The sequence below is a fragment of the Plectropomus leopardus genome, chromosome 6, assembly GCF_008729295.1.
Source record: "Plectropomus leopardus isolate mb chromosome 6, YSFRI_Pleo_2.0, whole genome shotgun sequence".
Classification (NCBI taxonomy): Eukaryota; Metazoa; Chordata; class Actinopteri; order Perciformes; family Serranidae; genus Plectropomus; species Plectropomus leopardus.
The window spans coordinates 3,759,716-3,776,002 of record NC_056468.1 but is presented as its reverse complement, the minus strand read 5'-3'; the positions used below and the strand labels follow the sequence as shown (position 1 = coordinate 3,776,002).

At 40.9% G+C, this 16,287-nt stretch overlaps 1 protein-coding gene across 1 annotated transcript; it reads left to right on the top strand.

The window, feature by feature from the left end:
• Positions 1 to 1,239: 1,239 nt before the first annotated feature.
• On the top strand, positions 1,240 to 15,427 carry hmgcra (3-hydroxy-3-methylglutaryl-CoA reductase a). The gene is made up of 20 exons (XM_042488801.1): positions 1,240 to 1,347; positions 3,292 to 3,468; positions 4,932 to 5,043; positions 5,164 to 5,251; positions 5,335 to 5,419; positions 5,510 to 5,615; positions 6,315 to 6,421; positions 6,510 to 6,629; positions 6,710 to 6,870; positions 7,682 to 7,935; positions 8,015 to 8,181; positions 9,493 to 9,687; positions 9,821 to 9,979; positions 10,112 to 10,269; positions 10,374 to 10,479; positions 10,571 to 10,741; positions 11,305 to 11,445; positions 11,546 to 11,704; positions 11,813 to 11,967; positions 13,991 to 15,427. Exons 2-20 carry the CDS (start codon positions 3,304 to 3,306, stop codon positions 14,043 to 14,045), a joined length of 2,664 nt encoding a protein of 887 aa, XP_042344735.1. The 5' UTR covers positions 1,240 to 1,347; positions 3,292 to 3,303; the 3' UTR covers positions 14,046 to 15,427.
• Positions 15,428 to 16,287: the final 860 nt, after the last annotated feature.

The following is a 16,287-nucleotide window of genomic DNA, read 5'->3' as shown; positions in this document are numbered from 1 at the left end:
CTCACATTTTATTAACTGAGGACAATAAGCAGTTACAGCTAATGAATGAATGTATGTTACAAATCAACAAAAGGTAGACACAAACAAAACAAAGACTATTTACTAAGATCTAGTGTTTAGTCACTGAGTAATTGCTGACTGCATAAACTTCACACAGGTCTACATTTCAAGACCTGAGCATATTTTGAACATGCAACTTCAACTATTTAACTTTTTAAATTCTCAAGTTGTTGTTACTAATATTGACAGGTTGTTGTTTTGTAAAATGCAACAAATTCAATATCCTACATACATCTATTGGCTACATGTAGTCAAAGGTAACTACATTTAGCTAACTGGTGCCACTGAATAAGGACTTGGAAGACAGCCCATCTCAGTAATTTATGAAAGGTTTTAGGTTTATAATTTTCAGAAACGTTGTTGTAAGCCGTTGCCAGTCATGGAGCTCTTAGAATCATCCGAAATTGTCTTCCCCATATAGTGCCACTGGTTTAAAGAAGTGCATTTAGCCTGATGTTTCATTTGTAAATTATTTTTATCATCCATCTTTTTCTCGCCAATTAAAACTTCAAATAACAAATTACTTTGTGCTCTAGTCTATTTATTCGTAGATCATTAAATTAATCTACAAATAAATGTATTAATGACTATTGTAATTGTTCAGTTAGTTATTCATTAATAAAATGCTTTGTAGGCTACTTTTTCCGTGACACAGTCGGTCCTCTATATCAAGTGACCCGTAGTTTCCAGCTCAGAAAACTGGTTTTCAGTCATACAAAAGCAGAAAGCACATCTACATGCTCTGATTTATCTCCGCTCCATACCTCTAATTATTCATAACATATCCATACTATTCCATTTCGTGAAACATTTTGCAGCCTGCCCTTTATTGTGAAGTTTGATGCATTTCCGTGTAAAAGTGTCACATTAATCTGATTTGAAAAGCTCCGAGTAATTGCAATGTAGTTTCTTTTAATAAAGTCAGTTTTTTAAACTATGAATCTATGAGGCACCTATACCTCCCACAGGAGCAGCCCACTCCCACCGCATCACCTCCTCAGTGAGAGTAGTGGCGAGATTGGACGTCCTCGCTCTGGCCATGCCCCAATTACTGCCGTCGCCTAGGAAACGGGGCGTGGATATTGCCCTCGTGAAGCAGGTGACCGACGTGATTGGCTGAAGTGTCGGATGATGTAGTAGCGTGCCATCGTTCCATCGGTCCCAGAGAGGTGCAGAGGAGCCACTCGGTGTGTCGCTGAGACCGGCTTTCTGTGCTTCACATCAGGAGGCTGGCCCCGAGTCACCATCACACCACTCTCTCAATAATCATACTCCTACCGGCTCAAGGTAAGTTTATGTCATGTCTTAAATTTAATATCGCTTTTATGTCATGTCAGTAAATAAAAGCCTGTAGGCAACACTGAAGGGACGCCTAAAGTAGACTGTCAGCGTAGGATAAAGCCGTTACAAAGCCGCTCCGCGAACGAGTCCAGCGGACACTGATAATAGATAGACCGGCTGTGACCCGCTCCAGACACCGCCGAGCAGTGTTCGGTAAACGTCTTTTCTTAGTAATATATTTAAATGAACGGCGGGCTGTTTAACTATGATGGCGTTATGAGGCATTCATTGGTGATACTAACATTTGGCGTTATAATGGAGTTCCTCTTTACAATATAACCTACGTAACTGACGTAGTTAAAAATGTAACCTATATCTAAAGAAGCCTAACTAACAAATTCAGATACGAAGCTACAGAAGAAAAACTCTTGTTAATTAAGTCTACATTCAAGAAATGTACCAATTAAGAGTTCCACATTTAAATTCTCTGGTGAAAATTTTTCTTTTATCAAATTGGTTTAGATTTAGCTTCTAGTTATTTTATTCAAAGGCCTAACGTTACTCATGTTTGAAATTATTTCCTGCTATAGCTAGATGTCTGTTTTGGCTTGCTACTTCTGACCCAAAGGGACACAGAAAACTCAAGAGTGACCTTTTTTATTTCAATATATACAGAATTAAAAGGACAAAATGTAGGTATAAATGAATCACAGGAACAAATCAAATCAAGTGTTAAGCTGAGTGGCGCCTTCTTCTTGCATGGAGAATACGTAGAGCCTGACTTGGTACTCACTTTAGCCGACAGGCATATTTATTTGAACAAAAACCGACAGGCTTCATCATCAACATTTCCCGGCTAACGCAGACGGCACTCTGCTCTCTGCACTCTCGTATAGACGCACCAGTGATACGCTCTACGTGATGACGTCACATGTAAACATGCCGTAAGACCTTAAACAAAACAGTAACATGACAGGTGTCCTAACACACTGAGTAAGGGCGTCAACAAATATTAATAATGATATTTAACATCAAGTCTTATGTAACATTCAGACAGTGCTGGACCTAGCATACACTGCACCCCAGGCAAGCTTCTCCTGATAATAATAATAATTATTAATAATTATATAATTATTACTATTAACCTATAGTAGGGTTTCTTTTGAGTGTGGAGTGAGTCGCCACTCTAGTGTGCTATTCAGGTTTTGGGTGTAATCTGTAATGTAAATGATGCAGTTAAAATATGTTTAAAATAACACATTTAAATGAAAGCCCACATACAGTGCAACTTGGCGAATAATCAACAATAACACTTAACCAAAAAAAAACTATTAAAAGAATACTGTATGTGCAAATGTACCATGTTCATCTTTTTTTTTCTTCTTTCTGCACTCCACCCCCGGTGGCTTTTGCTTTGCTTTTCATTTTCTCTTACTGCAATGCTTTCCACATAGCCTGCATTCCTCTCCACTATTTCTGTTATGTCCACTTTTTTGAGAGCCAGCAGAATGGCGCCTTTCAAGCTTTTAGGATCTATACCTTTTAAATGGATTATTATTATTAATATGAATGTATTAACATGAATTGCAGCTAATTTTAACTACACATAGTTGGGTGGTTTAAACAATAATGTCATATTTTACAAGATGATTGTATATTTTGTTTGAGAGTGCTTAATCTGTAAAGCAGGTGATAACCGCAGCTGTCAGATGAATGAAGTACATTTTTTCCTTTGAGCTTGAATTTTGGAGCTGAAGTGTGAAATAGGATAATCTGGAAACAGTCAAGTAAATAATAAACATCATGCCCCTTATTAATGTTCATGTCCATATGTTTCTCATGATCACTGACATGAACTGCTCCCACTGTGGATGCGTTTGTTTCTTTCCCTCATCTGTGCAGTGCACAGCTCCTCCCCGCTTACATTACTCTCCTTGTGTCATTTGGTAGCTCCGTTGCACCATGCTGACCCGTCTGTTCCGATTGCACGGCCTCCTGGTGGCCTCCCACCCCTGGGAGGTGATCGTTGGCACAGTCACCCTCACCATCTGTATGATGTCCATGAACATGTTCACCGGCAATGACCAGATCTGTGGCTGGAACTTCGACTGCCCCAAAACAGAGGAAGTGAGTAAACGAATGAGATGAGTGAGAATATGTCAGTTATCCATAGTGGATCCACCACATATTATAAAGTAGGCTATCAACCTCATTCGAAACAGCCTCAGGACAGTAAGTGAATACTTTAAGTTGCCACACAGCTCTGAATAGTGTGCTTAGCTCAATTAAAAATTAATTTGCATTGTCATGACCAGTAGTTATGGATCTTATAATGCAATTTTAGCAGCGTTCCAGCTGTAAGTCAGTTGACTACTTTGCTTCAGACCTAAAAATTTCAACAACAACTGGATGGACTGCCATGAAACATGGAACAGACATTCACATGTCCACTTTTCTTTGGCAATCCCTGAATTCTCATCTGGCACCTTACATGGTGGTATAAAGAGAACTGGATACAGCATTGGAAGCATTATGGAGGTTGTTCAGTGGCACATAAAGCCAAAGAAACTTGATTTTTATGATATGAAATGACCCAGATCCTCTGCATTGTTTAGCGCTTTGCTAACTTAAATGGGGATGAAATTATTTAATTGTGCTGCACACTGTCTTAAAAACACCATCAGACTAAATAGATCAAATTATGATAGCGAAGCATCACATGACAGACATGGAAGTCATAATTCCATGTTTGGACAATTTTAATAATTGGTTTCGGTGCTGTTTTTTGGGGCTGGCACCATAACACGTACTGGTGTGTTCCCCGGTTAGCTGGCAAAGACTCCAGAAGTTAGTGCTCCCGACCAAGTAATTTATACATAGGGGCCTACATATTAGGGGTCGACAGATTATCAGTCTGGCCGGTTATCGGGCCGATATTTGGCATTTTGCCGATTATCTGTATCTGCGTTTTATTTTAATGATCACTGATCATCACACTCAACCAGCACCAGAAAAAGCAGTCTGCAATCCATGTAAAGAAAGTGCCAGCATGGGAGGAACTTTTACTTTGTTTAACCTCACGGAGCCGTTTTTATTTATTCATTATTCATTTAAATTTTACTTAACTTTTTTGTAAAAAAAAAAGTTGCAGGGAACTTGCTGTATATGATGTTGAAAGGTTTACTTTGGATTCAACATTTGCTAAAGGCATTTAATTACAGTTTTGTGTTGGAGTTTGTCATATTCCAAATTCTAAATTTTGACAGAAATATTTTCATTATTATTGTAAATGCAAATGGGTTTCAAATATCGGCTTTTGGTCTCATTAAGTAATAATAATAGGTATTAGTGTCAGCCCTAAAAAACAATATATTGATAGACTCCTTCTATATATGCAAAATCTGTACATTTAGCACACAGACATGAGTGGTGTTAATCTGAACATCTAGCACTAAGCAAGAAAGGGAATAAGGAGATTTCCCAAAATGCCCAAGTATTTCTTTCATTACATTGAGGATTATCCCTTATTTTATTATCCATTTCTAATGAGTATCTATGACCATTGATCAGATTTTCTTTTCTCTTTACAGCAAATTCTGAGTAGTGATATCATCATCCTGACCATCACACGCTGCATCGCCATTGTCTATATTTACTTCCAGTTCCAGAACTTGAGACAACTGGGGTCCAAATATATTTTAGGTAAAATATTGACGGGTGCATAAGTAGTTTACAAGATGCCATAGTTGCTCTAGAGGTAGTGCATTTTTTGACCAAACTAGCTAAATAAAGCTCAAATTCAGCTCATCTGCTCTCTTGCAGGCATTGCTGGCCTCTTCACCATCTTCTCCAGCTTCGTATTCAGCACAGTGGTCATTCATTTTCTTGATAAAGAGCTCACAGGCCTCAAGTAAGGACACACTCTGCACAATATTTTTTCTTACCAGTATCTCTATTCAGAACTCAAGCTGATGGTTCTGTCATGTCTTCCAGTGAGGCTTTGCCATTCTTCCTGCTTCTCATCGACCTCTCCAAAGCATGCGCTCTCGCTAAGTTCGCCTTAAGCTCCAGTTCTCAGGTATGATGAAAGATTCACTCATCATACTACGACATAACATAAAAATCCAACAGCTGCCCTGACTTTTATATTGTACTATAATGTTTTCAGGATGAAGTGAGGGACAACATTGCTCGTGGCATGGCAGTACTGGGACCTACCTTCACTCTGGATGCTCTGGTGGAGTGCTTAGTGATCGGAGTGGGAACCATGTCAGGTACTTGCTGCTCTTTGGAGTTTTCCTTGTGTCATTGCATCATGACATTAGTGGGCAGGTTTTCATTACAGATTTGCGCACAATTTAAGCAATATTTTCTAAATGTCAATAAAACTAAATTGCGAGATGACTGCATTTCCACTGAGTGATGTTCTGCGACTTCTTTCACGATAACATTCCAAGAAGCATGGTGATGGATGTTCAAAACATTAGCAGCTTTATTTCTATTGCAGCCACCACACTAGCCGTCATTATTTCCAATCCAAGACCACGTAGGTGGAAGTAGGGGTAAGATGTAGGGAAGAGGCCCTTTCCTCTCCCTCATTTGTTCTAAGTTGCAGATTGATTGGTCTTGGCTGTTTTCGAAAAATGTTGTAACTTTAGGCAGTAATTCTCTGTGTTGAGGTGAAAAAGTTAGGAGTGACAGCAGACTTTATAAGCCAACCTCTAATGTCTGGAACAGCTATGTTTTTACCTCATAAATTATACAAACTCATGTATTGTCCTAGCCTTTACCCTGACACCAAGCAGATTATCTGACCATAGCTGTCAAAATGGTATGTCCATCTAATCAGACAATTAAGCAAGTTATGGCCAGTTTGTCTTTTCTTTCCTTTCTGATTTCAGTAATTCTGGTGATATAGTGACCATTTCTCATGTGAGTCGTAAATGCCTGAGTGTCTATCTTGTGTCTTTCAGGTGTGCGGCAGTTGGAAATCATGTGCTGCTTCGGCTGCATGTCCGTCTTGGCCAACTACTTTGTGTTCATGACTTTCTTCCCTGCGTGCGTCTCACTTGTGCTGGAGGTACGGGTACAGTCTTACATTGTATGTGTGTGTACGTGTGTGCTAATGTCAGTTTGATTGATGGTATTGTGTGTTTTTGCTGGCGTAGCTGTCCCGTGAGAGTCAGGAGGGCCATCCTATCTGGCAGCTGAGCCACTTCTCCAGAGTGATGGAGGAGGAGGAGGACAACAAACCCAATCCTGTGACGCAGAGAGTCAAAATGATCATGGTAAAACCTCACTCGCTTTCTGCGTTTCTTTGCTTTTATTTGAACTCGAGTGTGATTTCTGATCTCTGCTCTGTGGACAGTCTCTGGGCCTGGTGATGGTTCACGCCCACAGCCGCTGGATCGCTGAGCCCCTGTCCTTCAACACCACAGTGGGGATCCCACAGGTGGGCATGGAGCTGGACAACCTCTCTCCCAGGAGGATTGAGCCAGAGACACCACTCTGGCACTTCTACCTCACCAGGTGAGGCTTATGATATGTTTGCTTTTTACTCTATGCCCTTTTATTTGAGCAGCATCACATCATGCATAGAGAATTGGTAAATACACTAATAACTGTTTAATGATCTTATATTTGAACTACTTTATTCCACTGAAACGCTTTGCAAATTTGAAAGGTGCTAAATCACACTCATTTCCTAAGGTTTACATGTAAAATTGATATTTTATATAGAATAGAAATAAAAATGTATTGGCTACATTTAGCTGTCCCTGATTACCAGCAGTGTCTTCAATACATTATTAAATATTGACTAATGATCGCCAAATATTAACTTCTGCCATGTGTACCATTGCCATGGTAGTTTCAGTGCCAAAATAGTGTCTGTATAAACAGGACAGTTGACAAGAAGGGCATGATGTTTTGATGCCGTGTAATGCGTGCAACTCCATCCGTCAAAATTTTTTTTCAAAATTTAGACAAATTAATAAAAAGTGCAAAGAAAATTACTTGAAAGCTAGTTTTAAAAAGGTGGGGTTTCATAAAATGATTTTTTTTAAAAATAGGGAAAAATATCCAGAAAACTATATTTATAATTATTCTAATATGATGAATTAAAATTTTGGTTACAGAGAAAAATTTATACACAATTAATTTTTGAAATTTTCTGCACTTTTTGAGTCATTTTCTCTGTTAATATGTGCATTTTTACGATTCAAGCCACTTTTCCACAGACTTCAAGACAAGGGGCCAAAAAAAACCCAACTAAAATGCCAACCATTTTGGCATTGTTTCTGAAATGGAAACTAACAATTGTTCTCCATGCCCCCTGCAGGATGATAACCATGGACATCGAGCAGGTCATCTGTCTGGCCTTGGCCCTGCTGCTGGCCATCAAGTACATCTTCTTTGAGCAGGTCGAGATGGAGTCTACTCTGTCACTGAAGAACCCCATCACTATGTCTGCCCCCACCGTGACCCCACGACGGTCTGCTGAGACCTGCTGCAGGAAGGAGCTGTGCACACCCCGCCCTCTCGCACCTGCCCAGAGCGTGGCTGCCCCGCCACCTGCCAACCAGACTGAGAAAGGTGTGTCTGCGTGGTGATGATGCTGTATCAGACGAACTTGTGTAGCACAGTGGTATACAACTCCACCTTGTTTCCCCAGAGGAGGTTATCCGGCCCCTTTCTGCCCCGCCCGCTGATCCCCAGCCAAAGAGCTTCTTTGTGGTGGGGGAGGAAGACGAGAGGCTCAAGTCTGAAACTGAACAGCCTAGCCTTCCTCAGAAGCCCAGAGACCTGGACGAATGTGTGGCCATCCTCAATAACCCAGAGGTAAAAACAAAAATTACATACAAACCCATAAAACCTCCCTTTCATAGCTCATAACTCTGCTAACCTCTCAGGTTTATGAGTACTGACATCACCTCGTCCGAGCTCCCACAGGTGTCTGTTTCCATCATGGAGCCATGTCGCAGTAATAAGCCTGCAGGCTTTGAGTCAGTTGTGTGATTTAACTGCAGTGTAATGAGCTTAGTCACTCTGCTCTCTCTTCGAGGCTGAACCAATTAGAGCATGACGCCAGTAGAAAAGACACTTGCACTGATTCCTCTGGCTCTGTGTGGGCTCACATCTACTTAACGCTCCAATTTCTCAGACAGGAAGTATTGCTGCACATCACAGGCAGGTCGTGGTTCCATTGCTGCATGAATCTCCCACACAGTGCTAGACACTATGCATTGGAAATGATTTCACATGGACAAATAATGAACTGTGCACAAGAGACTCGTGGTTATGGCAACACAAGATATAAACATTGATAGCATCCTCCTTAGCTGAGCTTTAAGGTTAGTTAGCTCACTAGTGCTAGGTGAGCTAGCAGTAGATACACGGTGATATGGTAGGCAGGTTTAGTTTGGTAGAATGAAAATAGTTCCTACAAACTGCTTACTTACCATGGATGGGTTACTGAACAGCCCTACCATGCACAGGACCCCCTGGCTTCACCTGTGTCACCAAATTTAACACCTACCGACCGGCAAGACTTAAAATAACTTCAAAGTACACAAAAGACTTCAAAATGACACAAAACAACTATGAAAAGAGCACAAAGAGATGCAAAGGAAAAAGAAGCAATTAAGCACAGAGACACAAAATGACCAAAAACTGCATAAAATTACCCCAAAGACACATTGCTGTCGGGTTTTTCAAATGCATGTTTTTGGCACTTTGAGCACCACAAGCTGCCATCTAGTTCCATTGTAATGGAGAGAAGGCAGACATCTCAACACACAAAATGTCCAACACACTGCATCTCACACCAAAACTATATAGACTGATATAGATAGAAAAATATATTTCTGATTTTGGGGTGAACTGACCCTTTAAGTTAATGCTAAGCTATATACACAGCTATCAAAGCAGGATGATCACTTTCAGTCTACAGTCAGTCAGGAGGAAGATGTCACCTGCAGTGAGTCAAGATAACAGCGACAGTCATGATTGGCTCCCCCAGCAAGTAGCTATAAACATGTCTGTTGAAAACACTAGTTAAATGGAAGTTATAATCTGTTCTATCTATGTATTTATGTATCTATATATGTACCTCTCTCTCTCTAAGTCACTGCTTGGTTTTGTCTCTTGTAGCTGGGGGCTCGTTTCCTGAGTGATGCTGAGGTGATGCGGCTCGTCAACTCCAAACACATCCCTGCATACAAACTGGAGGCCATGATGGAGAGACCAGAGAGAGGAGTGGCCATAAGGAGACAGATGATATCTGCCAAACTTCCCTCTCCCTCTGCCCTGTCCACCCTGCCTTACACCGACTACGACTACTCCAAGGTGAACACACACACACACACACACACACACACACACACACACACACACACAAACTGAGAACAAACTGCCGTCCTCTCTATGACCCTCTGCTTCCTCTTTTACATGCTCATCAGAATTTGTCTCTATTTTCCAGGTGATGGGCACCTGCTGTGAGAATGTGATTGGCTACATGCCCGTACCAGTAGGTGTGGCTGGACCACTGCATCTGGATGGGAAGCAGTTCCAGGTTCCCATGGCGACCACAGAGGGCTGCTTGGTTGCCAGCACCAACCGCGGTTGTCGAGCAATCGCTGTGAGTGTCAGTTATGTGTGATAGTATCCTAAAGGACAAGTACCAGAGTGGACAAAATATTTGAAACAGTCAATAATGAACAACTGCGAACAAACTTGTGTTAACATGTCTCTGTCTCTGATTGTGCTGTAGCTTGGAGGCGGAGCCAGCTGCCGTATCCTGGCTGACAGCATGACTCGAGGACCCGTGGTGAGGCTGCCCACTGCCTGCCAGGCTGCTGAGGTCAAGGCCTGGCTAGAAAGTGCCGACGGTTTCCAGGCCATCAAAGAGGCCTTCGACAACACTAGCAGGTAAAACTCCAAACCTGAGATGGGAAGACCTTGAATTTTAAGCACGGGATCAGTTTCTGTTGTGTGTCTACATGTGTGAAAGAGGCTATGGTTTCTGTGGGCAGGTTTGCTCGGCTCCAGAAGCTGCTGGTTGGTCTTGCTGGAAGAAATCTCTACATCCGCTTCCATTCCAAGACTGGAGACGCCATGGGGATGAATATGATTTCTAAGGTAACTGTTTTATAATGGCTGTGTACATGTAGAGACTAACGTCCTGGCGTCCTCCAGGGCCTTGTCTAAAGGATATTTGGTATGCCTGCAGGGTACAGAGCAGGCTCTGAGCAGGCTGCAGCAGGACTTCCCAGAGCTGCAGGTGGTGGCTGTCAGTGGAAACTACTGCACCGACAAGAAACCAGCCGCCATCAACTGGATCGAAGGCCGGGGCAAGTCTGCTGTGTGTGAGGCCACCATCCCCGCTAAAGTGGTCAGAGAGGTATGAGAGCCAGCGCTGAGACTGCAGCTTACTGCTGTCGAACTTATTTTCATTTACTGGCATTAACCCTTTGAAACCTGAACAAATTAGATTATGTTCTTTCAAAGGCATGGGAGGAAGAGAGGCAGGCCAAAAAATTAGCAAAAAAATTACCAAAAGAAAATAAGCAACTTAAAAGAAGTAGTAGAAGAAGTAATAAACAAAAACAAACATGAAATGATCTTAAGAATTTCCAGACATTTTTCCTTAGTTTTTTGATCATATCATATAATTCCCACAAAGTTTAATGAACGAACAGATTAAATCATTTGCGGACAGCCAAGTCTGTGATTCAACCCTTTAAAATGTGTTAGCAGTTTACACTTGATTTTTGACGTGATTTTAGGTAACTTGACTTTGTATTGTGTGAGCAACTGAAAGAGAAAGAGTATTTAAGTTAAGTATTTGGTCTGTCTAATCACATTTCATATGAGTTCTTTTAGCCTGTGGTGTAAGTTAAATCATCCATCTTATGTTAACCTTATATCAGCAACTCATGTGGACTCCTTGTTGCTGTGCTGCAGGTGTTGAAAACGACGACAGAAGCTCTGGTGGAGGTGAACATCAGTAAGAACCTGGTGGGCTCGGCCATGGCAGGCAGCATCGGTGGATTCAATGCACACGCAGCCAACCTGGTGGCTGCCATCTACATCGCCTGTGGACAGGTAAAGGAGCTCTGAGCAACTATTGTGCGTGGGTTGATTTCAGTGTGTCCTTGTGTTGTGTTAATGTATGTTGCTGTGTGTGTATGTGTGTCCCCTCCAGGATCCCGCCCAGTCAGTAGGCAGCAGTAACTGCATCACACTGATGGAGGCGTCAGGACCGACAGGAGAGGACTTATACATCAGCTGCACCATGCCCTCTATAGAGCTCGGCACTGTGGGAGGAGGCACCAACCTGCCCCCTCAGCAAGCCTGCCTCCAGGTACACACACACACACACACACATATATTTCAGGTGACTGCAGGCAAATGAAAAATAACTGCTGTGAGAATTCATGTAATGAACGCTCATTCTGCTGTGTGTGTGCAGATGCTGGGTGTGCAGGGAGCCAGTCAGGATTGTCCAGGGGAGAACGCGCGGCAGCTGGCCAGGGTTGTGTGTGCCACCGTGCTGGCGGGAGAGCTCTCACTGATGGCAGCTCTGGCTGCCGGCCACCTGGTCAAGAGTCACATGACACACAACAGGTGAGAGAAAGCAACCCTCTTTTACAGCTTTACAGCAGGGGTCATTTTAGTCTGTCAGATTCACTGACACAGCTTCATATACTTTGAAACCTGGACAACACATTTCTTGTACTGCGGTCAAACGTAATGAACCTCAAAATCTGAGCAAATTGGCTTGCTTTTATTTGAAAACATGGGAAAAAAGAAAATGAGTAACTTGGCAAGAACTGTTCTGCAAATTGCAAGAAATTAGTAGATTTTGAAGTAATTTTAAAGAAGTTAGGGAAAATGTAACTATATTTATAATGGTCATAATTATAACTTTAAAACTATTTTACAGAATTAATATTATTTTTCATCACTTTTTTAATTTAATTTCCTTTTTTGTGTCTTTTTTTTACTTTTTCTTTTGTTTCTTTTTTTCTATTTTCAGGTAGTTTCCTTGTACTTTTTAGGTTTTTTGTTATTCATTGCTCTTTACCTAAGTTAAAAAAAACCCAAAAAAACATCAAGCCAATTTCCTGAGGTCTCAAAGGGTTAAATTTACATGCACCAAATATTTTTTCCCCTTACTATTTGGTATATATGTCCTTCTTACTTTGTCATCACTTTTGCTGACTCTGACCAAAAGAAATTCAGCATCAACCACTGTAACATTTTCGTTTTTTGTAACGGTTAAAATATAAGGGAATTGTAAATGTGTATCAGAGTTTCAAAATGAATGAAGACACCTATGAGCAATGAAACTAATTCATATTAAATATGGTCATATGCAGCGTTGGGGTCTATACTCAAAAAAGTAATGTAGTACTGTACTCAATTACTCCCAGTAGAAAGTAATTTCTTTCACTATTTGTAACATGACTTTTGCTTCACTCTGCAACATTATTGGATATGCACTGCCATTTAGCTAATTGCCAGATAACAAGATCATTTTAAACCCTTCATATGTCGATGAATCAGCACAAAACAAGGCTCAGGAGAATCAAGACGACGCTGCAGGAGACTATACTGCTGCCTTCACATGCTCCTCGGAAATATCGCACTTCCCAGTTGTGCAGTTGTAATTATGATATGCACGCATTCAAGTGCTCTGGTCAGAAAAAATCAACAAACATGGATGCTAGAAGTGAAAATATTGTTTTTTCGTGGCTGATGTTTTACCAAAAACACGTAGCACAGAGCTCCTTTGTGCTTAAGTGGCAGAAGGACGCACATAGAATGTGCATCAGGTATGTAGCTGATGTTTTAATTCGCTTATAAACTTAAATAATATTATAATTAGCTAATATTTGCTTAGCTAGCTTCAGGTCCTGTACTTATCAATATTGTAACAATAACGTTGGCTAGCTAAGTTACCGTTGTTACCAGTCTTAGTATACTGGCCTGGTATGTTTTATAGTTCAAAGTTTGCTTACTTGTGACAGCTAATGGATGCATATACTAAAATATGCAACTACTAAAGTAAATGATAGCTACCAGGAAAAAAATAACCAAATATAGAATTTTTTTAACATCAGTTGTTGAGACAGTTTTCATGCTTCCGCCATTTTTGCTGCCTGCAAACGTTACAACTCTGCAACTCGGGTATTATCGAAATTTCCCAATTGCCCACTCATAATTACGACTTTGGAGGACTGTTAATGTGCTTGTAACTCGTAAATACGATATTTCCGAAGAGCACTTGAATGTAGCACAAGTGCCTCAAAAACAAAACTACACCAATATATAAAACATTATAAAAGAGGTTATGCACTGCCAGGTAGAATTATTATTTGCATCGAAATAATAAATTAATAGGCTCAAATTTTAAAAAACAATAAAAGAGACTGGACTTTCCAACACTATTAGATGATGACTAACTTTTTTAAAAAAAAGGAAGATGCCAACTGCATTTAGCAGGCAAAACACAAACAAACAAACTCTCCCTCATTAAAACGGCAGCTTTATAGTAGATTGGTCACATCACACTGGCCTCACTTATTTAAAACAACAGCATTGTTTTTGAAGGAGCACATATATATAAATACATTTTACTCCGCAGATCCAAGGTGAACCTACAGGAGACTCCAGGAACGTGTACAAACAAAGCCTCCTGAGAGCCACAGAGCAGCCTGGCCTCCTGCGGTGAGCCCGGGTTACTGAATGGAGCACTGAACCCAGGAACATATGGACAATATGAAAGGGACTCATCATTCACCGAGACCTCAGACGTCTTTCAAGTGCTTTCAAAGAGACACTGAAGTGTCTTCTAACCAATCTCTATGCTGGATATGGAACGCTAATCAGACTTTTATTTGGGAGTATATTTGTTTAATGTATCTGTCTGTGTTTATGGGTCAGCTAAGAGCACTTCATTACTGACTGTTTTTTATTTTAAGAATGCTGTCAGACCTTTGGGACATTTTTGGTATCAAATGAAATATTTCTGCTGTCCTGTTGCCAAATGGAGGACTGTGAACACGGACACAATGAATGTTGAATGTGTGTGGCAACTTAAAAGCTATGCTGCTCACTACAGCTCTGTTTCATCTGATGTCCTCACTAGGGCACTTTGTGGCGCGACCAAGGACACACACTGTCAGTTATGTACTGCGAGGCAGATTGGAGTCCTGGTTCAGCCACAAGACAAAAAGATGAAACATGACTGACATCAGGAATGAATAAATGAATATATGAATGACTGATAATCTGGACATAAGAGGCACTTAAAAAACTTAGGGCCATATCTGCAAAAGGACTGAGTTGCTTTTGTGGCTGCTAAACCTGTGCAAATAAAGGAAAAGATCTGCGCAATCCGCACAGCACGCGCAAAGGCTGAAATGCACGCAAACTGCAGACAGCGTCCTGGCTTTACCTGTTCCTTTTGCATGCCTGCAAATGATGGAATATTGAAAATTTTCAGCACAAAATTGCCCCTTTTCTAGGCAAATAAGCCTCATTGCAGTTACCTTCTATTTCACAAACACCAACACTAATTGCAGCAGGCAGTTACAGTGGAACCATTTAATGCTACTGAGACATGTTAATTAAACAGACGCAGTTTCTCTCGTTTCAAAGCTGGTCTCTGCAAGACTTTGTGCTTTCTGCAGTTTTCAGTATGTATCAATGTGGGTTCCGAAATATGGAGAAAAGCTTGACACACTGGGAAAAGATCCGTGTACTCAATTAAATGCTAAAGGAAGGCAAAATGTGCTCAGCTGCCATATCATTGGTGTAAATTCTTTTGTGGACAGGGTGCTAAAAATGGGGCAAATCACCAGTTCTAATTCTTCGCAAATCATGGTGCTGTTAGTGGGTGCAAATCATTATTTGTGGATCCGGCCCATAGACTGCAAGCCTCACTGAAAGGCTAAGCTCAACTTGAGGATAAATAAAGAAGTCTTCAGGTGCCAGTACTGCTGATGTGATCATGCAACAAATCATTAGTCCATTTCTGTTTGGAATACGCTGTATCATTACCATAAAGGAACAGAACCAATGGCCTCACTCACCTCTTCATTTCTAGCACCAAAGAAAATGACTATGAGGGACAGTGTTTACTACAGAAATGTGTGTGTGTTACTGCAATACACACACAGTCACAGCAGAGTTATGGTGTCAGTGTGCAGGGATGCAGTTTGAGTCTGCATTGTAAAGTGCAACAGCGTGCACTGCTGCTGCTTCAGGTGTAATGTACTGCAGACGTGCTGCGGATTAAATAAATTCAATGGCAGAGAGTCTTCCTGTTGCACCAGGAGATTGCAGATATTTTGGATATATTTTGTAATAAATACAAACAGACTTTACAATGACAGATTGTACTGTTTTCATTAATGCTTTGCCATGATGCACGAGTTGGAATATGTGATATTTGCAATTAAAATATAAAGTTTTTCATCTAAAAAGATGAATTTCAGTATACTTATTTTTTCAGTCTTCCTAAGTGTTCAGAATTTCAAAAAAAGATTCAGGTAGTTTAAATATAAATTTAAAGAAATACACAAATAGACAATCCTAGTGCTGATTGTCTATTATCACTAGTATGTGAATATTTATTTGGGGCAGCTGTGGCTCAGAGGTATAGCGGGTTGTCCTCTAATCGGAAGGTCAGTGGTTCAATCCCCAACTCTTCCAGGCAACATGCCAAAGTATCCTTGGGCAAGATACTGAACCCAAAATTGCTCCTGATGCTGCGTCATCAGGGTGTGAGTGCATGTGGCACCTTGTACGGTAGCCTCAGCCACCAGTGTGTGAATGTGTGTGTGAATGGGTGAATGTGACACGTAGTGTGGAAGCGCTTTGAGTGGTCGAAAAAACTAGAAAAGTGCTATACAAGTGCAGTCCATGTACCGTTTAAAT

Coding starts and splice junctions, on each gene's coding strand:
- hmgcra (XM_042488801.1), top strand. CDS start 3,304: ATGCTGACCCGTCTGTTCCGATTGCACGGCCTCCTGGTGGCCTCCCAC. Junction 5,420..5,509: donor CCTTAAGCTCCAGTTCTCAG/GTATGATGAAAG, acceptor TAATGTTTTCAG/GATGAAGTGAGGGACAACAT. Junction 11,705..11,812: donor CTCAGCAAGCCTGCCTCCAG/GTACACACACAC, acceptor GTGTGTGTGCAG/ATGCTGGGTGTGCAGGGAGC.